Raw genomic sequence first — 26,811 nt, 5'->3', positions numbered from 1 at the left:
CTTTTATATATAGTTCCCTTTTTTTAATGGGTTAAATGCAGAGAACGAATTCTGAGTATGGGTCACCATACTTAGCCGTATGTCATGTCACTCACTCACTAGAGAGAGAGTGTGTGTGTGTGTATATGTGTATGTGTATAGGTAGGCACAGGAAACAAACATCTGTCTATTTTACACACCATCATCAAACAAAAGTGTTGAATTCTCTTACTGTCTCATCAGGAATAAAGTGCACAAATAATCAAAACTCGAAAACACAAACTGTTAAAAACCAACTACAGAAACCGACATATAACTACTGACAACATCTAGGCTGATAGAAACTCCCCAACAAGAACAAATCAACTGATTACTATTCTCTCTCTCTCTCTCTCTCTCTCTCTCTCTCTCTCTCTCTCTCTCTCTCTCTCTCTCTCTCTCTCTCCCTCCCTCCCTCCCTCTCTCCCTCCCTCCCTCCCTCTCTCCCTCTCAGGACCGGTTGATTTATCTGGATGCTGCAGATGACTTTGTGGCTAAAGCTCGTCGTTTTTATCCTCCCAGGGATGAAGATGAAGAGGAGGACAAAGCAATAAATCTGCCCCTGCTGCTGTCACGTGTTAATCAGCGTCTGAATGCAGGAGATGCTGATGGTGATGGTGATGATGAAGGAGATATGAGTGGACAAGATGATTAGCTGTAATGACTGAGAGGTGCTCGTGCACACAGAGCTTCATTTCAGAGTTCGGTCGGAGTTTTAAAGACTCTGGATCTTTTCTATAGTGTGAACAGGTTTAAATGTTTCAGAGTGAGTGTTTAGATTAGAGTGTTACAGATTAGATTACACTGTTAGGGTGAAGAAAGTTGTATGTTTGGATTAAAGTGTTTTAGTATTTATAACTGTGTTTAAAGATTTAGTGCAGTGAGTGTTGAGGTTTAGGGTCCAGAAAAGGTTAATGTTAATGTTCACACTCCTTTAGGTCACCTGTCCTTAATAATAATAACAATAATAATAATAATAATAATAATAATAATAATAATAATAATAATAATAATAATAATAATAATAATAATAATAATAATAATAATTAAATATGAAATACCAAATAAAGAATGTGTGTAAACTATTAAACATTTGAATTAAATTTGGTCTCTGGTTCTGTCATGTGGTCATATTTCTAAAGCTAAATTTAACCTAGAAATAACTAAAGCAATACAAATATAACAACATAATCACACAAATATCTTATACACTTTCCTTTAAACTGAAACTATACTGAATGTGTTGTTTGTCTGCACCAATTAATGAAGGGCACAAAAAACCATGAAAAACAGTTTTGCTTTGTTCTGTGGAGAAGAAACATGAGGAAACAAAAGGTTATGAAAGCTACACAAATAATCTAATAGTAATATCAATGTGACAAAGAAAATAGAAAACAAATTAAATTAAATACATAAATTATTATAATTTTTATTTATTTATTTATTTATTTATTTTTGTTATTATTATTATTATTTATTTTTTTTATTTTTTTAAATTATTAAACAGTATAAAACATCCGAGCATTATATCAATACATATATGAAACACAAAAAATAAAAAAATACATAAACACAAATAAATTTCCAGGGTAATAATACAACAACAATGCAATATAGGTTGTGTAAACCTTAAGAGGACAAAAAGGATGAATAAAGAGAAACAGATTTTATAGCTTTGGGATTAATAGAGCATTGGATAGTTTCAATAAACTTGTCAAGATCATCTCTGAATAGAGAAAAGTAAATTTTTGTTTATGTATGTGAAATTTAGCCAGTAGGAAACACAAATTAATTATATAATATTTCCCAATATTCTCTTTAGAATAATCGAACAATACAAAGAAAACATCTTTAAAACAGAAATAAAAGTCACTTATAAAACATGACTGGATAAACATCAACATATCAGACCATAATGTCTCTGTGTGGGTACATTGCCAATTAATGAAGTTGTGTTTGTATATCAGGGACCAAGCCAAGAGCAACTGCTTATGAAAATTAGAAAGTTTGACAGGGATCTTTGAAATATTATAGTTACAGAGTAGGAGGAAATTCAGGCCACCAACTTTAGAGAAAATATAGTTAGGATAATATTCCAAAGTGAGGAGGGATTATTAAGGAAAGTTTTGAGCCAATTCATCTTAAAAGTGTTGTTTAATGCAGTAAAATCTAAAAAAAATCAAACCCCCCCCCCCCTTTTATAGTGGATTCATCATGACTGATTTTCTAATAAAGTGGGTTTTATTTTTCCAAATGAAATTATTTAGCATGCTATCAACCTTTCTATTATTCACCTCCAAGGAAAGAGCTGCATACGTTAGTCTGGACAATCCTTCGGCTTTAGAGAGTAAGTCTCTCTGCAACCAAGAATTTAGTTTCTTTTGGGTTTTCATTATTAGAGGATCGAAATTGAGTTAACATCTTATTTTCTGGTCTTTATTAATTACAATTCCTAAGGAAAAGAAGCTCTGGAAAAGAAATCAATCAATCTACAAGCTAAAGGAATTTGTGAGGCATCATTCACAAACAAAGTGGTGTCATCAGCCAGCTGGCTAATAATAATTTGTCTATCATCAATTGTAATACCTTGTAAATTACCATAGATATCTTGTACTTCAAATTCATGGATGATGCTGGACTTCTGTGCTGTGTTTGGATGTTCAAATAAACGAAATTATATTTCTGGTTACATTGGTTTGTTTCAGTCCTTGGTTAACAACCGCGGCTAATCCATGCTTGTTACCCAGTAGTTTTTCACAGTTAGGAAAACCAACAATGTTTGTTTCCAAAGCTCTTAATAAGGACATTAAAAATTGACCCATGCTTTTTTTGTTTAAAGGTGAAGACCCTTTATGTATGTTCTGTAAGATTCCCTTATCTGTCAAACATATTTTATTAGATTGTCCTGAACTTAACACTAGCAGAATGCTATCTTATCAAGTTACTTCACTTAAAGACATATTTAATAACATTATGCCTGAAAAGGTTTTGGATTTTTTTTATCATATGTTAATTTAAAAAAATGTATAATATGACACATTTGCTCTTCGTGAACACATTGCTGAGAATCAAGATGGCATAGACAACCATCACTTTAGCTTAATGTCACTGGTTGTAGGTACCTTTCATAAGTTGAGACAACACCACTTTGTTGTAAAACTTTGTTGTTTTATTTTTTTATTTATGTTACTTTAGTACATACTTATTTAATGTGGCAAAAGTATTGCGAGAAAAGAATAAAGAACAGTCTTTGGTATCGCAACTATCTAACTTTCACATTATGTCTCTCTCAAATTTGTGATTTGCTTCCACCTGCAAATTGCTTTGTGTATCATATTTAATAAACCAATACAATTTAAATATTTAAATGAACATGTATAGTCACACCATTGTAGCAGTGTTACATACAGTAGGCTATAAGGTAAGTAGTGATTGTTCATTTGAAGTTTACTCAAGTGGAAGAATGTAATAAATAAACTTACACCTATTAGCACTATGCATTATATTTGAAAAAGGAGATTATCTTCATATCAAAACCTTCAATTTTCTCTGGACTCAATGATAAATACATGTCTGACCTAACAAAAAAAATAGCATTCATGACGATTTATGGTGATTTTATTTATTTGCCTACATTGACGCTGATGCATTAAGAGGAGGGGGTCCCCTGTACCAAGATGGCGGCTCTATTGACGCATTCGTTCTAATGTACTGCCTTATACAAGGCGACATCTAGTGTAGATATCTATGTAAATTACTACTGGAAATATGCAGAGCTAAAAATTGAGATATAATTGAGATATAATAAGCAAAATAATACTAAATAATATAATAAGCAAAAATAAATATGGAGATACAGGACAGCCTTTTCTTAGCCCTGACAAATTAAATCTAGGTGACGTTCAGAATTTCAATTTAATACCTATTATTATTTCTACACAAAGTCCTGATGGCTTAAAAAAGAATCTCCAAACCCAAATTTGGTAAGAGCTTTAAATACATAAATTAGAGAAACCTTAACACTAAAAACTTTTATTTTGTAACGTCCTGAGGACCCTTTAGGTGTCCACTGTGGTCGCCTGATTTGAACTCCCAGGTGAATAAATTCATGCTAATTTAGCAAGCTTTACTTTACAACTGAATCGATTTATAACTGCGTGTGATTTAAACGATTTATATGAAATTGCCTCATTATTTCTATCCAGTTATTTAAGGTGAGGTGCTAATTTTATAGGTAGCTCGGTGTTTTAATACAAACATTAAAATAGATCAATGTCATCAAGCCTAATGTTTAATCTGTTATGTTTGTACTGTTGTGACTAACTAATGTTTATATGGAGGTGATATAAGTGTGTTTGTGTCACTGGACATAATATATTGTAGAATCGACCTTTAAACCTTTTAAACTTGTCTTCCTGCTTATTACCAAAGAGTCAACTCTTAGAATCGGTTCATTTAGGTGAATCGTTTTTTGTTGTATGTCGATATTCCAACAGGGAAAATGTAGATTAATATCCTTACAGAAGCACAGACATTAAAACGTAGTGCATTTAATGTAGATAGTCTCTTTAATGTGCTTACTGTTCTGTATTTTGCAGTTATATCATAAAAAAGCAGTACAGTGGTATTAATTAGTGATTTGGTTGAGCACGATTTCCTGAAACAAAGTCAGCTATAATAAGGGAAGATTTTAACAATCAGTGATCAAAACCTCGCACAACTGATCATAAAGTCATGCTGACACTGAAAAGTAATGTGGCGATGGAGTCGACTCTTTATCGTGGACGAGTCAAGTATTCTGACCTCAGGGCTCTCAAGTTTTGAACACAGGCAAGAGTGAAATATTTTAGATAAGAAAAAGGAAAATTTATGACATAAAACATTCCAAAACTTAATATTTGAATTAAACAAAACATATTAAAATATACAATATGCTGGTGGTTAGTAGTCTTATTTTTCTGAGATTTAATTTATTTTATAAAATGTTATAAAACCGGGGCCCCCTGGCACCATCTCAGGGCCCCCAGTTTGAGAGCCACTGGCCCTAGACTACATGTCCTGAGCAGGTGTTGTCAGTGACCCGGGGCCCCCTGGCACCATCTCAGGGCCCCCAGTTTGAGAGCCACTGACCCTAGACTACATGTCCTGAGCAGGTGTTGTCAGTGACCTGGGGCCCCCTGTACCATCTCAGGGCCCCCAGTTTGAGAACCACTGACCCTAGACTACATGTCCTGAGCAGGTGTTGTCAGTGACCCGGGGCCTCCTGGCACCATCTCAGGGCCCCCAGTTTGAGAGCCACTGGCCCTAGACTACATGTCCTGAGCAGGTGTTGTCAGTGACCAGGCTGTAAAACTGCTGACTAAGTTACAGACACTGATGACAAACTCCTGCTGATGATCTGGGAAACGTCTCTAACAGCAGTCACAATGTCATTGTTTGTGTTAAACACGTTGTGAATGAGTTGTAACATTAAACAGGAGATCATGACTTACTCTGTGCTCAAAGTGATGCTCGCAGCTCCAGGGCTTTTCTCTGTGGGGGAACGAGGACGATGATGAACAATTGCAGGATCTGCTTTTTTTTCATTGGTTGTTGTGTTAAATCTTACCCAGATACAATAGTGCTATTTTCTGATTGGCTGTTGTGTAGCTTCTTGTTTTGATTGGCTGATAAGTGTCAGACTCGACTAAGAGCTCCAGGGGAGATGCGCTTGGTTCCTGCCCGTTTCCATAGAGACAGCGATGCGGACTGACACATTTTGGGTGCTGCGGCTTATTAAATATTTGATAAATAGCCAAAAGGTTTTTCTGCGTGACAAATACAATGTGTGGTGGGAGAGCGTGAGAAAAGACCGAAATGATTGACTGTTACTCTCAATGCGTGATACTTGAGAGCCCTGTGACCAATTCCCACCATTTCTGGTTCATGTGTCAGGTCTATCCAGGTGCATGCTGGGATTGCTGAGTCTGTTTGGCGCTGGTCTCCTTGTGACGTCACGGGGTGCCACTGTCCTCGCATGCAGATCAGCATTAACACATGTGTGTGAACACGCTTACACACCACAGTTCACCAGGCAGGTCTCCAACATGGCCCAGTCACTCAGGTACTTAGGGTAAGTATGACATGTCCTCATGTTGTATGTATGAAAAAGCTCTACACACAACATGCATTTTGACCTGTGTGTGTTTGTTTAGTCAAGAGGAAGCTCAGCGCATCGATGAGGAGCTGTTCTCTGAGTACAGCTTCAGTGTCGATCAGCTGATGGAGCTCGCTGGACTCAGCTGTGCTACAGCTGTTGCTAAGGTAAAGACCAATTATATACATGACTGAAACACACACTTATTATTGTTACAGTAAACACACAGATGTCTCCTGTGTGTGTGTGTGTGTGTGTGTGTGTGTGTGTGTGTGTGTGTGTGTGTGTGTGTGTCAGGCATATCCACTGCAGTCTCTGCTCAGACTCCCTCCCCGTGTGTTAGTGGTTTGTGGTCCAGGTAATAACGGAGGTGACGGTCTGGTCTGCGCTCGGCATCTCAAGCTGTTTGTGAGCATCACCTTTCACTTCTACACTTGTGTGGTTGGTTGTTCTTCATTAAATTAGGATGTGATGAGATGCTTACACATGGAAATCATCATGGTGTGTGTGTGTGTGTGTGTGTGTGTGTGTGTGTGTGTGTGTGTGTGTGTGTGTGTGTGTGTGTGTGTGTGTGTGTGTGTGTGTTTACAGGGATATGAACCAGCTGTTCTTTACCCGAAACGACCAAACAAACAGCTTTTCAAGAACTTAACCACTCAGTGTGAGAAGATGGAGATTCCCTTTTTGTCTGAAATGCCAGAGGTAAAACATTTTTAAAAAGTGCTTAGTTCTAAGGCCACACCCACTTAATTGGACCGGACACACAGAGGCCACACCCACTTAATTGGAAAAGACACACAGAGGCCACACCCACTTAATTGGAACAGGCACACTGAGGCCACACCCACTTAATTGGTACAGGCACACTGAGGCCACACCCACTTAATTGGCCTGGACACACAGAGGTCACACCCACTTAATTGGACCTGACACACAGATGCCACACCCACTTACTTGGACCCGACACACATAGGTCACACCCACTTAATTGGAAAAGACACGCACAGGCCACACCCACTTAATTGGAATGGACACACAGAGGCCACACCCACTTAATTGGACCGGAGACGCAGAGGTCACACCCACTTAATTGGAACAGCACATAGAGGCCACACCCACTTAATTGGAACAGACACACAGAGGCCACACCCACTTAATTGGACCAGACACACAGAGGTCACACCCACTTCACTGATATTAATGCTACATTCAGGTGCTATATAAATGATCCTACTTCTGTGGTGAAATTCCAATTCAATTTATATATATATAGCACTTAACTAATCCCCGTGTCCACAGACACACAACAAAAAGGTTCATTCATGTGTTTACTTTTTCTTTTATCTTTCATTTTGACACCATAAAATTATTACTGTTAGATTCTGAACTTTTCAGTGCCATGTTGAAAGTTGACTCCATCTGACTGTCTAGTTTTATAGCAGGAAACTTATTAGAATTGCAATAGCATGTGATGGCATCATGACTCACACACACACACACACACTCAGAGACACACACAGTCAAAGACACACACACACACTCTCATACACACACTCAGAGACACACACACTCAGAGACACACACACACACACACACTCATACACACACTCAGAGACACACACACACTCTCATACACACACTCAGAGACACACACACACACACACACTCATACACACACTCAGAGACACACACAGACACAGGTGTAACTCTTTTCTGTTGCTCCTCCAGGCTGATGAGGTGGATGAGGTGTATAATGTGGTGATCGACGCCATCTTCGGTTTCAGTTTTAAAGGAGCGGTGCGCGAGCCGTTCGATGACATTTTATCCACTCTGAAGAAGGTCAGCGCTCCGATCGCTAGCGTCGACATCCCCTCAGGTGAGGAGCTTAAAACCTTTCTGTCTCCCAGGTTTGTTTATGTTGTGCTCCAGAGTGTGTTCACTGCACACATTCACTTTCATTTATAACAGCACTGAAACAATCTCCTTTATGTTTGATCCTGTCTGCATTTTAAACACATTTTATTAAACCTCACACACACATTGATGTTTTGTTCTCTCAGGTTGGGATGTAGAGACCGGAGACTCTGATGGTATTCAGCCTGACCTGCTCATCTCTCTCACCGCTCCCAAGAAAGCAGCGTCTCACTTTCAGGGCCGTTATCACTTCCTGGGTGGGAGATTTGTTCCTCCAGCCCTGGACAGGAAGTACGCACTGAACCTGCCACAGTATCAGGGGACGGAGTGTGTGCTCAGACTCAACTGACCAGCAACACTGACACACACACTTACAGAGACAGACACACACTCTTACAGACAGACACACACTTTTACAGACAGACAGACACACACACTTACAGAGACAGACACACACACACTCTTACAGACAGGGTTAAGCACTGAACCCTCAGACGACTTCCTTTACATGGCAGTGAGATGTTGTTTCTCTTGGTGTTAGTGTCTAAACCTTTTGTTAATGTTTGAATCTCATTAAACGTTTTGGCCTGAAATAAACACTCACTTTGATCTGGAATCTGTGTATAAATTGTATAAAGAAACACAAACCCATGCACACACACACACACACACACACACACACAATGATTTTGTAGCTTGTCCTTTTACCAAATAAAACTTTTTAGTTTGTTGCTGCTGAGATGAAAACTGATTATTTCCCTAAAGCCTCTGACTGAAATCCCTGAGCTACAGTCCACACGTGCAGGTTTACACGTGAGGAGCCCTCACCCCTGCGCTGTGTTCTCATATGTATTTAATAAGTCCACTTGACAGAGTCTCCTGCTGACATCAGACGAAGATGAGCGTAAACGTTAATGTTTTATTTTGTTTATTGAATCTCTACACAGAATCATAACTGACTGAAAAAATATAGAGTTCATATTAAAATAATGGGAATTTACATTTAATAAACTTTGTCACTGGGAGCTTTGCTTTTAAAAGTGTGGGATTTTCTAACTGTAGCATTAAAAAAAATCACAAAATCAACACAAATGGTGAGTAAACATTCTCTCCGGGTCGAATTCTCTGCATCGCATCGGCTGTAAAATAAATAATTTCATTGTAACTCATGGATCCAGAGTGTAAATGTGACTGAACATCAGCCGTGACATTCACACCATCATCACAAAACACAACACACACAACAAATCAACATCACGTGACCCCACGCTGTGTTCCAATACCATTTAGAACACACACTCGTCCCCTACAACCTCCACATCATCACACGTGTGTCCATGTGGTGTGTGTTGGAGTGTACATTTAGCAGAAACAGCTGAAACGTTCACAGACTTTCTTCACGACTGTGTACTAATGTGACGTGAATGAGTTTAATATAAATAGAGCTAAAGTGATGCTGCGAAATGAGAATAAGTTCAGAATAATGATGTTGGCCGACAGTAAACTTGCCCGAGGGCAGTGAATCTAGAGGAAGTGGACGAGTGTGTGTTGGAGCTCAGCGTTGGAACACAGCTAACAGATCAGCTTGACTCGATGCAGTGTGTAGTGGACGTCTGTAGGCATCTCTGTGAGGATGATGCTGATATCTTCACTGTTTCCTGCAGCAGCTCCTGCTCTCTTCTGCAGCTTCGATGATGGGTCCAGTGGTGCCGAGAGTCACAGCGCTGATGGAGCCACGAGTCACCTGTTTACTCGCAACCTTCCTGTGGATTTCTGAGACACAAAGAAAGAGAAAGATATTTTCCCGTCACATGTAGACATGAACCCTCTGTAGTGTGCAACTAAGTTCTGTAACACTTGTATTACAATCCTAATTATACAGGAAACAACGCCTCCTGGTGGTAGGAGTGTTTGTGTGTGTGTGTGTGTGTGTGTGTGTGTGTGTGTGTGTATATAAGAGTGTGTGCTTGTGTGTGTGAGAGTGTGTGTCTCTGTGTGTTTGTGTTTGTATATAAGAGTGTGTGCGTGTGTGCATGCGTGTGTGAGTGAGTGAGTTTGTGTGTGTGTGTGAGTTTGTGTGTGTGAGTGAGTTTGTGTGTGCGTGTGGGTTTGACTGTGTGAGTGCATGTGTACGCGTGTGTGTGAGTGCGTGTGTGTGAGTGAGTTTGTGTGAGTGCATGTGAGTGTGCGTGCGTGTGTTTAAGTGTGTGTGTGTGTGTGTGTAAGTGGGTTTGAGTGTGTGAGTGCATGTGTACGCGCGCGCGTGTGTGTGTGAGTGCGTGTGTGTGAGTGAGTTTGTGTGAGTTCATGTGAGTGGGTGTGTGAGTGGGTGTGTGTGTGTGTGTGTGAGTGCATGTGTATGGGTTTGTGTGAGTGCGTGTGTGTGTGTGTGTGTGTGTGTGAGTGCGTGTGTGTGAATGTTTGTGTGAGTGCATGTGAGTGGGTGTGTGAGTTGGTGTGTGTGTGAGTGCATGTGTTTGTGTGAGTGCGTGTGTGTTAGTTATTAATGATTTGTATTTTAGTCCTTTCTCATGCTTCATTACAGCTCTAAGCTTCAGCATGTTGAGTTAACTCACCTGTGAGAACCTGGAGGAAGGCACTCTCTACATTGGTGGATTGGAGAGCTGAAGTTTCGATGAAGAGCAGACCTTTACTCTCTGTAGGAGCAGAAAGAGTTAGTGTATGAGTTCATTACAGAAGTGATCTCCAGAAGAACTACAGATAAATCTCTGTATCAGCAGAACCTCAGTGCTTATGGTTCTGGTTAATGATCAACATCATTAACACCTCAACTGTAAAACAGCAGACACTTAACACTGGGTTCCTCAAATGTTCTCCACTACAATCCTCTTTAAAAAATTGGAAAACATCGCAGTGGCACAAAAAAATTTGTTTCAAAGCTATGCTTCTTCTTACTGTTACCCCTTAATGTTCTCCTAATGTTCTACTGATTTTAATTTCCCTTTACCTGCAAAAGCTCTGGCCTCCTCTGTAGGAACGGTGCGCTGGGTTGCCAGATCACTCTTATTCCCCACCAGCATGATGACAATATGAGGGTCTGCGTGGTCGTACAGCTCCTTCAGCCAGCGCTCCACGTTCTCGTACGTCAGGTGTTTGCTGATGTCGTACACCAGCAGAGCTCCGACTGCACCTCTGTAATACCTGAACAAAACATTTCACACCCCTCAGCCTCGGCTTAGGCCACGCCCACACCACGCCAACACCATGACCACATTCTTCTGCTTTTGTTCTAACTAGGAACACACCTGAGTCAGGTAACCAACCTTAATGACCTGTTTACCTGAGACAGGTGTGAAGAGGCATGTCTGTGATACTAAACTCACCACTCTAAAGAATTTATTAACAAAAAATTATTTCATTATTGAGTAAAATGTAAATGAGTCGTTTCTGTAAAACGCACTGAATAAAGTCTGAGCTTGATTTCAGGTCTCAAACCTGCGCAGGTGAAACACACACTGATTCTACCTCATTTTAACATGAACATTGCTTTACGTTGGGAAATGTATTCACATAGTTGCTGATTTATAATATTGGCACCCCACATGAGTGATGGGAGCTGTAGTCTGTCCTGGTAAGAACTTCCTGTCTTATGTCACTTAATATTTATCTCTAACAGTCCCCTCGTCCACACAGAACGTTTTCATTTCCTCTCCATTCTCAGGTTTGTGCAGCTTTCAATCTCAGGATTTGCCTCCACAAAATGAAACACAGTTTTTATCTAAACGGTGAACTGTTGGAGGTTTTGCTGAGTCTTTGTGTCTCTGTATGTTTCATCTGATTCTCCTCTGCTGTTACAGACGCCATCCGCTCTAAAATCTGTAACATAGCAACTGTAACATTACACAACGCTGAGTGTGATCCTGTGGACCTTCAGGATCTTATCTCCATCTGATCACCACTGTCCTGATCACGAGTTCACTTCCTGCTCATTTTCTAGTGGCTGCAGACTAGTTCGACTTTTCCTACAGATCAGATAACGTGGAGCTCTGATTGAATGATTGCATTAATGATTGGGTTTGACACTCACGCTGAAGTGATGGCTCTGTAGCGCTCCAGACCGGCTGTGTCCCAAATCTGAGCTTTAATGGTCACTCCATCCAGCTGCACACTGCGAGTGCTGAACTCCACCCCGATGGTGGTGCGACTGTCGTGGTTAAACTCGCTTTTAGTGAATCGGGACAACAGGTTGCTCTTCCCAACTCCAGATTCCCCAATTAACACCACTGTTAGAGAGAGAGAGAGAGAGAGAGAGAGAGAGAGAGAGAGAGAGAGAGAGAGAGAGAGACAGAGACAGAGACAGAGACAGAGAATTAGTGTTAGTGCACTTGTCTCAGTGGTAAAGCTGAATTTCTGTAGCTAACACCTGAAAGCTTCACACACCTCTCAACTCTTACCTTTAAACACAAAGTTGTATCCCAAATCGGCGGCCATGTTCATGTCAGGGTTTGAAGTACAGCTCCGGACTGAGGAAATGAGGAAAGTCCACAACGATCAGCTCATGTAACTTTAATAAGGATGAGTTATGACCCCATGCTGTCGGGATTGTGCTTTACTTCCTGTCCTGATGAGGCTCTGCGTCAATAGAGCGGTGTGTCAGGAGGAACAGGTCTAACCACCAAAACACACACACACACTTACACGCTCAAACACACAGACACACAACACACACAACACTCTCACAATCTCACACACACTCTCACCCTCTCTTTCTCTCTCTCTCTCTCTCTCTCTCACTCTCGCTCTCTCGCTCACACACATACACACACACAATAACAGGGTGTGTTCAGATCCTACTCTCTGACTCTCAGCTGTGTGACATTTAAAAGCCTAATGTGTGTGAGTCTTTAAGCTCATGAATGAACACGCCATCTAAATGATGTCACTCAAAGAGGTTTTGTTATCAAATATGAGCGCGCGTGTGTGTATGTGTGTGTGTGTGTGTGTGTGTGTGTGTGTGTGTGTGTGTGTGTGTGTGTGTGTGTGTGTGTGTGTGTGTGTGTGATTAACAATACCTTGTAAATACAAAGACGCTCATTACACATTTCCATCTCGTACGCAGGTTTTAAACGCAACTGAAAGTGTTCGATGATAGACAAGCTAACAATAAAATATAACAATAAAATCCCAGTGAATGCATTTCAGTTTCGGGCTGTAATACTGTAAAATATGGAAGGTTTGGAGGGGTGAATTATTATGTTAATAAGTGTTTGGTTGTGTAAAGTCTGTAATAAGTCTGTAATAAGTCTGTAATAAGTCTATAATAAGTCTATAATAAGTCACTAAACCCAAGAAAACTTCTTGTTCTGCTCCTTGGCTTTCAGATGTGCTGTGCAACAATCAAAGAGAGCTCATCTGAGAGAAAGTGGAAGAACTCACAACTTGATGCAGATCTTGATTCTTACCAAACACTCCTCTCCAAGTTCTCCTCAGATGTGACTTCTGCCAAAACTTCTTTCTACAAAGAAAACCTTGAAGCTTCGGTACAAGACCCTCGGAAGCTCCACAACATCATCTCTTCTCTACTCAAACCCCTGGCTCCACCTGCTTCATCCTCCCTGACTGCAGAAGACTTTGCTTCTTTCTACCATGAGAAGGTTGAGGAAATCTGCAGGACCTTCACTTCAGCCCCGACTTCAATTACATCTCACATGAATTCCCCCACTCCTTTGCTTTCGCATTTCTCAACTGTGGCAGCAGAAGAGATTTTACAACTCATCCAGTCTTGCAATCCTACCACCTGCCCATTGGATCCACTCCCTTCTACTATGCTCCAGACCATCTCGCAAGACCTTCTGCCCTTTATCACCACTATCATCAATAGATCCATAACATCTGGACAGGTACCAACTACTTTCAAGAGAGCAAGGGTTATTCCCTAGGATTCTCTTGAAAGAACCGGCTCTGGGTCCACCAGACATCAGTAACTACAGACCGGTATCACTTCTCTCGTTTCTTTCAAAAATTCTATTTCTCACAGAACAAGATCCCAACAGTCTGGCTTTAAAGCAGCTCACTGTACAGAGACAGCCCTTTTGGATGTCTCTGAGAAACTACTTGCTGCTAGATCAGCCAAACTGTCATCCGTCCTTATCCTCCTTGACCATTCAGCAGCATTTGATACGGTCAACCAGAAGACTCTCTTATCCACCCTCAGGAGTCTTGGGATCAGCTTGGGAATGGTTTGCTTCCTACCTGAAAGGACACTCATATCAGATAACATGGAGGGGAGTGACATCTGCTCCACACAGACTCTCCACTGGCATCCCACAGGGCTCAGTACTTGGTCCTCTTCTTTTCTCACTGTATACTCACTCTCTTGGTGAAGTTCCTTATTTCCTCACATGGGTTCTCTTACCACTGCTATGCTGATGATACACAACTTATCTTCTCTTTCCCACCCTCAGATGCCACAGCTTCTGACCGGATCTCAGCATGTCTGGCAGAAATTTCATCATGGATGACTGCTCATCAGTTAAAGCTCAATCCTAGCAAAACTGAACTGCTGTTCATCCCAGGTGATTCATCCCCAGGTCATGACCCTGCTATATCCTTGCACAACGATGTGATCTTCCCTTCAGCCACAGCTCACAACCTTGGGGTAACCATGGACAATCAACTGTCCTTTTCCTCTCATGTTGCTAATGTGACTCGCTCATATCGGTTTCTTCTCTACAACATTAGAATGATTTGGCCATTTTTGTCCACACAGGCTGCTCAGGTGCTTGTTCAGTCTCTTGTCATTTCTAGACTGGATTACTGCAAAGCCCTGCTGGCAGGTCTACCTATGAATGCAATTTGTCCTCTGCTATTGATCCAAAATGCAGCTGCCCGGCTTGTTTTCAACCTGCCAAAGTTCTCCACACCCCCCGCTGGTGCGATCCCTCCACTGGCTTCCAGTAGCTGAACACATCAGATTCAAAACACTGATGCTGGCCTACAAAGCCAAAAATGGACCATCTCCCTCTTACCTCAAAGCCCTCATCACTCCTCAGACTGCACCTCACACCCTCAGATCTACAGAATTGCTCCAATGGTCCCACCATCTCTCAGTGTAAGAGGCAAGTATACTACAAGACTCATCTCTGTTGTAGCACCGACGTGGTGGGATGAACTTCCCCTAGGGGTCCGGACAGTCACTGGATATCTTCAAAAGATGGTTGAAGACTTCTTTCCCTATTTCTTGCATATATGTTTATAAAAAATACAAATAAAACTGTTTTAGACTCATGGTATCATCAGTCTGTAACGTAGTGACCCCCAGTTAATGTATTCAGTGATAGAGACTTAAACACTTGTGTGCGTCGCTCTGGATAAGAGTCTGTCACATGCTGTAAATGTAAACGTAATAATCTTATATTCTTGATTGTCTGTTTATTATCAGAATCAGATTCTAAATAAACACATGGGTTGTTGTTGAGTTATCGGTCACTAAACTGTTTTTGTTTGTTGTTCTGTTCTGTCCAGTTAGAGCTTCACAGTGACACTGACTAACACACACTTGTCACTAGGTGGCGGCGCTGAGCTGAAATCGACACGCGCTTGAAGAAGAAGACGACTTCCGCCAGCGCACGGAGCGGTTTTGTCATGGCGGCGGGTCCGATTTCTGAGAGAAACCAAGGTAATAAAAGTCTTTTAACATCTATTAACACGTTGTTTTCTAACGTGAGCGTCTGTCAGACTCATTTATTACACTAAAGTCACCCACTATTTATATGTTACATCTGTATAGCAAACATCAGCTAGTTAGTTTTGCTTAGCATTGTTTAGCTTAGCATTGATTAGCTTAGCTCTCTGAGGAGATTCATTGATATTACGTTAGTTATTAAATTCTCTTTTCAGGTTTATTTTCTGTAAAATAAAGACGCGGCGGTGTTTATTCTGTTTTCTACTTTTAATTTACGCGTTAATACACATTTGTGGATGAATTTATTTAGCGTTTTATTCACTTATGTAGAAATTCCTGAGACTTTAAACCTCTGCAAAGTAAAAACACGTCTGTACTTCAGGCTATGTCAGGTTCCTATGACATGTTATAACGCTGTAATGAACTCTGAGCTTTATGAAGTGTTTGTGCTCCTGAACATGGAGACTGTTTTGTCCTTTACACAGTAATGTCCATCCTGTCTGTGTGTTAGTTCCCGTGTGTGTGTGTGTGTGTGAGCTTTGTGTTAGTTCCCCGGTGTGTGTGTGAGCTTTGTGTTAGTTCCCCGGTGTGTGTGTGAGCTTTGTGTTAGTTCCCCGGTGTGTGTGTGAGCTTTGTGTTAGTTCCCCGGTGTGTGTGTGAGCTTTGTGTTAGTTCCCCGGTGTGTGTGTGTGAGAGTGAGTTGTGTGTTAGTTCCCCGGTGTGTGTGTGTGTGTGAGAGCTGTGTGTTAGTTCCCCAGTGTGTGTGAGAGCTGTGTGTTAGTTCCCCAGTGTGTGTGAGAGCTGTGTGTTAGTTCCCCGGTGTGTGTGAGAGCTGTGTGTTAGTTCCCCGGTGTGTGTGAGAGCTGTGTGTTAGTTCCCCGGTGTGTGTGTGTGTGCTGTGTGTTAGTTCCCCGGTGTGTGTGTGAGCTGTGTGTTAGTTCCCCGGTGTGTGTGTGAGCTGTGTGTTAGTTCCCCGGTGTGTGTGTGAGCTGTGTGTTAGTTCCCCGGTGTGTGTGTGAGCTGTGTGTTAGTTCCCCGGTGTGTGTGTGTGAGCTGTGTGTTAGTTCCCCCATGTGTGTGAGTTGTGTGCTAGTTCCCCGGTGTGTGTGAGTTGTGTGTTCAGCAGGTTTCCCTCCATCACTGTGTGCAGTCTTCACTAACACTCCTCCACCTCAGGGCTTTAAACCTCCACCTTTACACTGAATAATCAGAACAGAGTCCACACTGATGCCCCTTTTACACCAGAAAGAACCGGGTGCTGGTTCAGTGCTGGTTAGAAGTTAGTTCCACTGGTGATCCTCCTAAGAACCAGTTTACCTTTCCATCAGTTAGAGCGCCGTCACAGAGCTGAGTGTTACATCACTGTATACAATGTTACACAGCAACATTAGTGCAGCGGCGCAAACACATCAACAATGACACCAGCAGTTCTTAAGTGTAGACCAGCGACGTTTTGATGCTACTTAAGAACCACTTTTCCTGGTTCAGAGCCGTTGCTTTGGGTGTCGAAAAAGAAAGAACTGGTTCTAAATTAGGCTCCGAACCTGCACTCAAACTGCCTCGGTGGTAAAGGGGAATCTGAGGCCCTCATTCTATACCTGTGTCTGATGTATCATGTGTGTGTTAACACTGGCTCTGTGTGTGTGTGTGTGCAGATGCGACAGTGTATGTGGGTGGTCTGGATGAGAAAGTGTCTGAGCCGTTACTATGGGAACTCTTCCTTCAGGCCGGACCGGTGGTGAACACACACATGCCCAAAGACAGAGTGACTGGACAACATCAGGGTGAGTTCACCACCACACACACACACACACACACACTTTCGTCAGGTTTTGAACTGGCTATCAGTAACATTAAACACTGCTCTCTCTACATGTCTCTCTCCTCTGTCTCTGTTTCTCTCTCTGTTTCTCGTAATTATGAGACTATTAAAGTGTTGATTGGTTGTTTTATCATTGACATCGTGTGCATGCAACAGGTTACGGGTTTGTGGAGTTCCTCAGTGAAGAAGATGCTGATTACGCTATAAAGATCATGAACATGATTAAACTCTATGGTAAACCCATCCGTGTAAACAAAGCCTCAGCACACAACAAGAACCTGGACGTTGGAGCAAACATCTTCATCGGGAACCTGGACCCGGAGATCGACGAGAAGCTGCTATACGACACATTCAGCGCATTCGGTGTCATCCTGCAGACCCCCAAGATCATGAGAGACCCTGACACAGGGAACTCCAAGGGTTACGCCTTCATCAATTTCGCCAGCTTCGATGCGTCTGACGCGGCCATCGAGGCGATGAATGGTCAGTACCTGTGTAACCGCCCCATCACAGTGTCCTACGCCTTCAAGAAGGACTCTAAAGGGGAGCGGCATGGATCTGCCGCAGAGAGGCTCCTTGCAGCGCAGAACCCGCTCTCACAGGCCGACCGTCCACATCAGCTGTTTGCTGATGCTCCACCCCCACCGACTGTCCCCACCCCCGTTATGACTGCACTTGGAGCGGCCATGCCCATCACCGGTCAGTGAGCGCGCTCGTTCCTGTTGCTATAATCACTTTCTCGCTACGTGTATAAGTAACGTATAAAGATCTAACCTGAAAATGTCTTTCCCAGGCATGCCTCCTCCTGGTGCTTTCCCCCCAGTACCCCCACCAGGGTCTCTACCCCCAGGAATGCCCCCTGGGATGCAGATGCCCCCCGCCCCGGGCACCCCTGCTTCTCAAGGAGGTTCTTCAGTGCCCCCTCCTGGACCTCCACCATTCCCTCCAGCAGGAATGCACCCACCAGGTGAGAAGCAGCACCTTCACCTGAGCTCAGAACATCAACATTCTCAATGTTATAGAATTGCTGGTAGTCAGAGAGTCTGGATTCTGTGTGTTCTACTGTCCTTTTTCATCCCTGACCAGTTCCACTTAATGAGCCCCAGCTAATCTGCTCAAGGTTCCACATGGCTGAGTACTTATAGAGCTAGGAGTTCTTTGGGTTATCTACAATTTGTGTTCTCACTGTTCTCAGACCTGAAGACAAGTCTTCCTTCCAAACTTGCAGGTGCTCAGCATTCATAGTTCTGTAATCACATAAAGGTACCAAATGAGTCCTAGAACCCCAGGTCAGTGCTCCACAACTATGAAAGGTGTCTAGTGCTGAAGAGAAGTAGAGTAGAACTCACAAACCTTAAATGTGCAGGTGCTCAGTTCTAGAGCTCTAAAATGCTTCGTCCAGTAAATCGAACGTCTGGAATCTCCAAGGGTAGTCCATGATTCCAGGAGTTTAGGTTCATAGAGTTCCTTAAGGTATCATGCAGCTGCTCCGGTTCTCACACACACTTCTGCAGTCAGAATGTTTTCCTCTGAAGCTTTGTTTCTTCAGCATGACTGTTCTTTCATACAGGAATGCCGCCTATGCCGATGCCTCCTTCTGGACCTCCTGGGATGGTTCCACCTCCTCCAGGATCAAGCCAGCAAAGAGCCCCACCTCCCCCTGGCATGCCCCCTCCCCCCCAGATGGGCATGCCCCCCCGGGGACCATTTGGCCCTCCAATGGGTACGTTTATAGATCAGTCAGGTCACTGTGAGGAACCTCAGGTTCTCTGCAAATGTTTTGGTTGATGAAAGATTTGAGATTTTAGTCAGAAGTCATTGAGTGTTTGTTCTCTCTGACTGTTCTTCTCCTCCTTCAGGCCCCCCGATGCCCCCTGGGATGCGAGGCCCGCCTCCCCCGATGCCACCCCCAGGTTACAGCACAGGCCCACCTCGTCCTCCTCCGTTCGGATTTCAGAGACCTCCGATGCCCCCGCGGCCCCCCGCACCACCCCGGGCCCCCATCAGAGCACCCCTGCCCCCCTAACCTACAGCTTAATTACAGCCATTTCTTTTTTATTTTATTCTCATTCCACTTTACTGAAGGACAAAACTGTTTGGAGAATCTTCTGTATACTGATGAGTTCCTTTTATTTTCACTGTTCTTTAATGGGATTAAATGTCAATAAACGTTTTATACAGAAATACCAGGAAGTGTATTTACAGAAAATAACTCTGTAGAAGTGTTTTGAGCAGCACACACACACACCTCCGTTAAGACACACACCCATTAATAAGACGAACACACACACAGACCTTTTCATATTCTCCTCATTCACACAGAGCCACAGCAGCTGCTCGTGTGCAGTCCGTGGCAGCTGTAACTAAACACAAAATGCACTAATGAACATTAACACATCTTTGTGTAAGACTTTAACACCTGATACAATGTGCACCTGAGGTTCATTTACCTGCTCATTTAAAATCCTGCCGCTCTGCTGATTATTCTGACGTGAATGTAGAAGTGTTTCACAGTGAAAAGGAGAACAGAATCCTCCCTGGATCAGTGCTCTCATCTCCATCAACACAAAGAACCGACAACCAGGATTTAGAAATTGCTCATAACTGTATTACAAGAATCGCCTTTAAATTTGGCCTTTGGGGGAAAAAAATTAAAGGGGGGGAAAAAAGCATTTTCTCAGCCAGACAGTAAACATGGATCATTTACTAAAGCAGAAGACAAGTTATTAAAAATATGGAGGAACATAGAGTTTGTCTTCCTCTTATAAACTTGATCCAGAGCTGAAAAAGAAAGCAAACACACACACGCTCACACGGACGAAATCGTGAGTCCATGAGACGAGGCGAGGCGTTATGAGATGTTGGATGTGGAGTCAATCTCCTCTGTGTTGAGCATCACATCTCCGTCAGCCAGCAGCACCACCTCCTCCTCGGCCTCCTCCTGCTTCTCTTCCACACACTCGTCCTCCTGCGTAATCCCTCGCTCCGTGATGGCCTCCAGCTGCATGCGGTACTCCTCCGCCTCCTGCTCCTTCTGCAGCAGCTGCTGTCGGTACAACTGAGCCGCCATGTTGGCCTCGGCCAGACGCCGTTGTAGCTGCTCCTGTAGGTGACGCCCACATCATGTTATTAACAGAAGTTAAAGATGATTTTAGTGACATTTACAGACGTCATGCATACAGCAGACACTCGATGCTCCAAAATTTAATTCTATTTATATCAAGCTTTTAACAATTCACATCATATTTTCGTCTCAAAGCAGCTTTACAGAAGTATAGAAACAGGAGTAATAAATAAATAAATAAATAAATGAATACATTACAAGTTTAAAATGTAATGATTGTCTCACCGTGTCTCTGGTGTCAGTGTGATTAGCAGAGATGACTTCAATTTTTCTTCGTCGTACTGGAGGTTCAACTTCTTCATCCACGACCTCCTGTGTGAACTGACTAGAGGGAACGGCCAACACTGAAACACACACACACGAGACACTGTATTGCTTGTATACTGTAAAAGGTAAAGAATTAAGAATACGTTAATGTTTATGGCTATAAAAATAATGAATATTCAGGAGTGCATAATAAATATGAATAAGTCTGAATGTGTATTTTATGAACCTTCTTAAACACCTTCATCACAAACACTATGTATTTATTATATTTACCCTGCCGTCCGTTCTGCATCGTCACATACAGCGGCTGTGTGAGTCTGGTCTGTAGGTGACCCTGTTGATCTGTTACTATGGTAACCACCCTCTGTCCAGTATCACCCATCAACTGCTGGTCTAGAGCACTTACGGCGACGGCGTCCTCACTGTTACCTGGAGGTGCAGTTACACACACGTACACATAGGTACAGTTACACACACACGTACACACACACACATAGGTACAGTTACACACACACGTACACACACACACACAGGTACAGTTACACACACACATACACATAGGTACAGTTACACACACACATACACATAGGTACAGTTACACACACACACACACACAGGTACAGTTACACACACACACACACACACACGTACAGTTACACACACACACACACGCACACACACACAGGTACAGTTACACACGTACACGCACACAGGTACAGTTACACACGCACACACGCATACATGTACAGTTACACACGCACACACGCATACAGTTACACACGCACACACACATACAGTTACACGCACACACACATACAGTTACACACGCACACACACATACAGTTACACACGCACACACACATACAGTTACACACGCACACACACATACAGTTACACACGCACACACACATACAGTTACACACGCACACACACACACACACACGGGTACAGTTACACACACATACAGGTACAGTTACACACACACACGGGTACAGTTACACACACACACGGGTACAGTTACACACACATACAGGTACAGTTACACACACATACAGGTACAGTTACACACACACACATACCTGTGTTGGATTTGACGAGCTCTGCGATGTTAATTACTCCTCCCTGAATGATGAACTGGGGAGCAATGGACGACTCTGCATTCCTGTTCACCTGCTTCTGCATTCCCTCCTACACACACACACACAATCAGTAGGTATATTCCTCCTGTATGAACACTAGACAGTGAGAGAGGATATGACATCACACCTGCAGGAGGTTGGCGAGTTCTGCGTGCTGGATGTCAATGGCGATATCAAAGGGCGACTTGTCAAACTTGCTGAGTGCGTGAACGTCGGCTCCGTGTTTGATGAGCAGCTGAGCGACGTTGTGGTGCCCGTGCTGAGTGGCCCAGTGCAGCGCCGTCATCTTTAACATGTCTTTAGCGTTCACATCTGCACCGTTCTGAGAACACACACACACACACACACACTCACCAGATAAATACAGTCTGACAAAAAGATTTACTCCAGTTGAGGGACAAACCCCAGCCTGCTATGGGGCCACGTCCCAAACAACTGTCTCTCCTCTTCAGTCTGCACTCTGGTGCACACAGACCGTGAGACACTTCACCTGTGCACTACTAATCCCCACTACATAGTGAGTGACACAGGATGCATCACAGCAGAGTGACATGTGAGTAGAGGAAGTGAAGTGGCTCCTTACCCTGATCAGTAAGTCGACGATGAGCTCATGGCCCTCGGTGGCGGCCATGTGCAGTGGGGTCCGGTCCACTTTGGTGCGCGCGTCCTTACAGATGCCAGCTCTCAGCAGCACCTCGGCCGTAGAGAGATGACCGAACTGCGCTGCCAAGTGCAGTGGAGATGCTCCCAACTGTATGAGATACAAACAGAAAGAAAGATGAACTACATGGTTTTTATTCTACAGTCACAATATGAAAGGATCATTAGACAAAGAATAAAGAGCAGTGTGTTACAAAACCTTAATAGTGGTTCACTGGTGTATGTCCAAGTATGATGGTGTGATATTTGTATCTAAACACACACACACCTAACTGAGAACGCAACGGTGATGAGTCCATTACACACTGACTATAAAGTTATTACAGCTGTGGGAACTCTGGAAAAAACACAGGAGTTTAAGGAGTTCCTCTGTGAACATGTGTATTAAGTCCTTAGCCCTGTCTTAGTCTTATGTAACATCATGATCCTGGAGGAACGTTTTCTCGTGTCACTGTGTACTGTAACAGCTAGATATGGTTATAATGCCAATAAAAACTTCTTGACTTGACTGAAGTAATTAAACCGAACACCTCAGTGCACAACACAACTCAGCTCTGTGTGTGTTTGTATGTGTGTGTGTGTGTGTGTGTGTATACCCAGTCTGTGGTGAAGGGGGCACCATTGGCCATCAGCTTCCTCACTTCTTCATCTTCACCGCTACGTGCAGCCTCTAAAAGCCGCTTCCCCAAATCCACCAGGGACATCTGTAACACACACATTATATAAAAGTTAGAACATAAACCTATAATCACCCAGACGGTGAAGTTTTCTGTGAGGAGAAAACCTGTGTGTGTGTGTGTGTGTGTGTGTGTAAGGAGTCTCCAGTGTCAGTAGACGTAAAGCCGGGATCTTCAGGACAGAGAACATTTATTTTATTTATATCATATTTATTAATAACAAACCAATTATTTTATTCTTTATATAAATAAATAAAATGCCACTGAGGTCATAAATACCCCAGAGGGTAGATGTGATGCTGTGTGTGATGTTAATGCAGTAATAATAAAGTGTGTGTTGGAGAAACTGAGAACAGATTAAATTTAACTCATTAATATTTAATACATAATCAAACTTGAGGAAAAAATCCCTACATTTGTCTTTAAACCACTTTAACATCAACACACAAGTCATCTGTGAGGATTAAAGTGCATTTATATCTAAACTACATGTAAATATTATAACAGCTTTCATTACAATCTGTGTAACACAATTTACACCATTTAATAACTAGTGACTTAATAAATTAATAAATTCCCTTCACGCAGCAGTAAAACTTTATAAGTCCTAAATTCCTGGTTTACAGTTAAAACTGTGGCGTTTATAAACATAATAAAGTGAATATTTACATGTTTAAAGTGAGCGCGCTGTTAGCATGTTAGCAAACGGCTAACTCAAACGTGTTAGTACGAAACATTCAGACAGAAATAACGCAATATTCCTGAAGTGAAATGTGTATAATTTATAGTTTATTTACATTTACTCACCTTTACACGTTCACACGCCGCTTTCGCACTTTAACTCAACTTTTGTCCACTTTCAGCTAGTCGCTTCCCCCCGACAAACACTTTCCCGCGCTGTATCCCAAACCCCCCCTCACTGGCCTCCTGTAGTGCACTACATAGGGCGCTTACGTCACTAATACACACTCGGTGTAGGGCGCTTATATAGGGAGCGGAGACATATTTAACACCCAGCCGCAACCTGACGCTGATTGGCTGCAGTCACTTCTTCTTTTTTCTTCAGAATAACCGATTCAAATGGCGGAAGTTAAATATGAGTGCGATTCGCTTTCACAGTGTAATCAGTTGTTTTTATTTTACTGTTTTATTTATGCTATAAAGTTGTGACTGCTCTGGAATGGCCGTATTATAAATGACCACGAAAGGAAACAAATGAAAGCGTGTTTGGAATTAAACGGAAACTGTGTTTTGTCGCCACCTGCAGATCTGGAGAGGAACTGACCTGTAAATTACAGTCATTTTTCTTCAAGCTTTATTTCATGTTTATAATTAGAAACTCTTATTTTATACTCGCTGATTTAATCATATAAATCCTTAATTTTACCACGATTGTTTAAAAATATCACAAATGCTTATTATAATCCTAAAAGCGGCCTGTGCATTAATAATAATAATAATAATAATAATAATAATAATAATAATAATAATAATTATACATCTTTATAATAAATACTCTGTAAAAAAACATCCTGTAAAATATGACCTTATACATCAACTGACATTTTGTCTATCATTTTGACTTTTTGTCTGTTTTGACTCTGAGATCAGACTCTGAGACCAGACTCTGAGATCAGACCCTGAGACCAGACCCTGAAACCAGACCCTGAGACCAGACTCTGAGACATGGTTGTAAAATAGCCTGTTTAAAGTGATAAAACACACGAACAGTCAGAGAGAAAACACTTCTGACCTTTAATCACATTCCTGTCCGTCAGGTTTAACAAAAGATTTAGTAATGAAACACTGAGATTTAGAATAATACATTATGTGTGGACACCTTCAATCCAGTTCAGTGAAGATGATGTGTGTCAGGTCTTCAGGAAGACCAAGAGAAGAAAGGCTCCACGCCCAGACAGCGTTTCACCAGCCTGTCTGAAAGCCTGTGCTGATCAGCAGGCCCCCATCTTCACACGGATATTCACCACGTCACTGGAGCTGTGTGAAATACCCTCATGCTTCAAAAGCTCCACCATCATCTGTGTCTGTCTGTGGTTCCATCATGTTTCAAAAAATCCACCATAGTACCCATACCAAAGAAAAATAAAATCACATGCCTAAATGACTGGAGGCCAGTTGCTCTCACACCCATCTTCAGTAAGTGCTTTGAGAGACTCATCAGAGATTACATCTGCTCTGTGCTGCCTGCCTCACTTGATCCGCTACAGTTCGCATACCGCAGCAACCGTTCCACAGATGATGCTATCGCTCTCACCCTACACACTGCTCTCTCCCACCTGGACAATAAGAACCCCTATGTGAGAATGCTGTTTGTGGACTACAGCTCAGCATTTAACACAATAGTGCCTGCCACACTTGTAGCGAAGCTTCAGACTCTGGGACTAAACAGATCTCTGTGCAACTGGATTCTGGACTTCCTGACAGGCAGAAGTCAGGTGGTGAGAATGGGCAGCAATACTTCATCCCCTCTGATCCTCAACACCGGTGCTCCTCAGGGCTGTGTCCTCAGCCCACTCCTGTATTCCCGGTATACACATGACTGTACAGCTACACACAGCTCCAACGTCATCGTCAAATTTGCTGATGATACAACGGTGATAGGCCTGATCACCGACAACGATGAGACGGCCTACAGAGAAGAGGTGAGCACCCTGACCAAATGGTGTCGAAAGAACCACCTCTCACTAAACAGTGACAAGACCAAGGAGCTGGTGGTTGATTTCAGGAGACAGAGCAGAGAACACAGACCCATCTCCATCGACAAGACACCTGTGGAGCGTGTGAGCAGCTTTAAGTTTCTGGGTGTTAACATCAGTGAGGATCTCACCTGGTCCACACACACCGACACAGTGCTGAAGAAGGCACACCAACGCCTCTTCTTCCTGAGACGGCTGAGGAAGTTTGGAATGAGCCCCTGCATCCTCAGAACATTCTACCTCACCTGCACTATAGAGAGCATCCTAACGGGCTGCATCACCGCTTGGTTTGGAAACAGCACCGTTGGCAACCGTAAGCCTCTGGAAAGGGTCGTGCGAACTGCCAACCACATTGTTGGAGGTGAGCTTCCCTCCCTCCAGGACATCTACAACAGGCGGTGTATAAGAAAAGCTCGGAGGATCATTAATGACTCCAGCCACCCATCCCACAGACTGCTCTCTCTGCTCCCCTCAGGAAGACGTCTCCGCAGCATCCGATCCCTCACTAGTCGACTGAGGCATAGCTTTTTCCCTCAGGCCATCAGACTAATTAACAGCCATAAATAACACAGCACACAGCATATTCAACAGTTCAACACCGGACTATACACACATGCACACTCGCACACTGTATTCATACTGCATCAATACACATGGGACTATACACACACTGCATCAAATCTAAAATAACA

General features: G+C 42.7%; 4 protein-coding genes across 7 annotated transcripts; 2 read left to right on the top strand and 2 right to left on the bottom strand.

The window, feature by feature from the left end:
• Nucleotides 1-4,012: 4,012 nt before the first annotated feature.
• On the top strand, nt 4,013-8,684 carry LOC113662965 (NAD(P)H-hydrate epimerase). Of its 3 annotated transcripts, none has more exons than XM_027178158.2 (7): nt 4,013-4,114; nt 5,953-6,130; nt 6,213-6,321; nt 6,452-6,562; nt 6,746-6,856; nt 7,883-8,030; nt 8,215-8,684. In XM_027178158.2, exons 2-7 carry the CDS (start codon nt 5,967-5,969, stop codon nt 8,415-8,417), a joined length of 846 nt encoding a protein of 281 aa, XP_027033959.2. In that variant the 5' UTR covers nt 4,013-4,114; nt 5,953-5,966; the 3' UTR covers nt 8,418-8,684. The 3 variants fall into 3 exon arrangements, with proteins under 3 accessions (XP_027033959.2, XP_047663936.1, XP_027033958.2); XM_047807980.1 differs by having other exon boundaries at nt 4,078-4,232; nt 5,953-6,121; XM_027178157.2 differs by having other exon boundaries at nt 4,078-4,232.
• Nucleotides 8,685-8,979: 295 nt separating this feature from the next.
• LOC113662966 (ras-related protein Rab-25-like) lies at nt 8,980-12,787 on the bottom strand. The gene is made up of 5 exons (XM_027178159.2): nt 12,484-12,787; nt 12,117-12,312; nt 11,037-11,230; nt 10,645-10,725; nt 8,980-9,841 (listed from the first exon to the last, which is right to left on the bottom strand). Exons 1-5 carry the CDS (start codon nt 12,524-12,526, stop codon nt 9,717-9,719), a joined length of 639 nt encoding a protein of 212 aa, XP_027033960.1. The 5' UTR covers nt 12,527-12,787; the 3' UTR covers nt 8,980-9,716.
• Nucleotides 12,788-15,553: 2,766 nt separating this feature from the next.
• On the top strand, nt 15,554-19,724 carry LOC113662962 (splicing factor 3b, subunit 4). Its single transcript, XM_027178154.2, has 6 exons — nt 15,554-15,707; nt 17,369-17,497; nt 17,692-18,234; nt 18,329-18,502; nt 19,106-19,258; nt 19,395-19,724. The coding sequence occupies exons 1-6, from the start codon at nt 15,674-15,676 to the stop codon at nt 19,559-19,561; spliced, it is 1,200 nt and encodes a 399-aa protein (XP_027033955.2). The 5' UTR covers nt 15,554-15,673; the 3' UTR covers nt 19,562-19,724.
• On the bottom strand, nt 19,642-24,368 carry gabpb2a (GA binding protein transcription factor subunit beta 2a). Of its 2 annotated transcripts, XR_007139394.1 has the most exons (9): nt 24,210-24,368; nt 23,322-23,429; nt 22,649-22,816; nt 22,193-22,387; nt 22,006-22,114; nt 21,200-21,355; nt 20,885-21,003; nt 19,986-20,638; nt 19,642-19,898 (listed from the first exon to the last, which is right to left on the bottom strand). XR_007139394.1 is itself a non-coding variant. In XM_027178155.2 (8 exons), exons 2-8 carry the CDS (start codon nt 23,427-23,429, stop codon nt 20,387-20,389), a joined length of 1,107 nt encoding a protein of 368 aa, XP_027033956.1. In that variant the 5' UTR covers nt 24,210-24,368; the 3' UTR covers nt 19,642-20,386. The 2 variants fall into 2 exon arrangements, 1 of the variants encoding a protein (XP_027033956.1); XM_027178155.2 differs by having other exon boundaries at nt 19,642-20,638.
• Nucleotides 24,369-26,811: the final 2,443 nt, after the last annotated feature.

The sequence above is a fragment of the Tachysurus fulvidraco genome, chromosome 24 (genome assembly GCF_022655615.1).
Source record: "Tachysurus fulvidraco isolate hzauxx_2018 chromosome 24, HZAU_PFXX_2.0, whole genome shotgun sequence".
NCBI lineage: Eukaryota > Metazoa > Chordata > Actinopteri > Siluriformes > Bagridae > Tachysurus > Tachysurus fulvidraco.
Note: the sequence above shows the minus strand (reverse complement) of the source record. Positions and strands in the feature narration are given on the sequence as shown.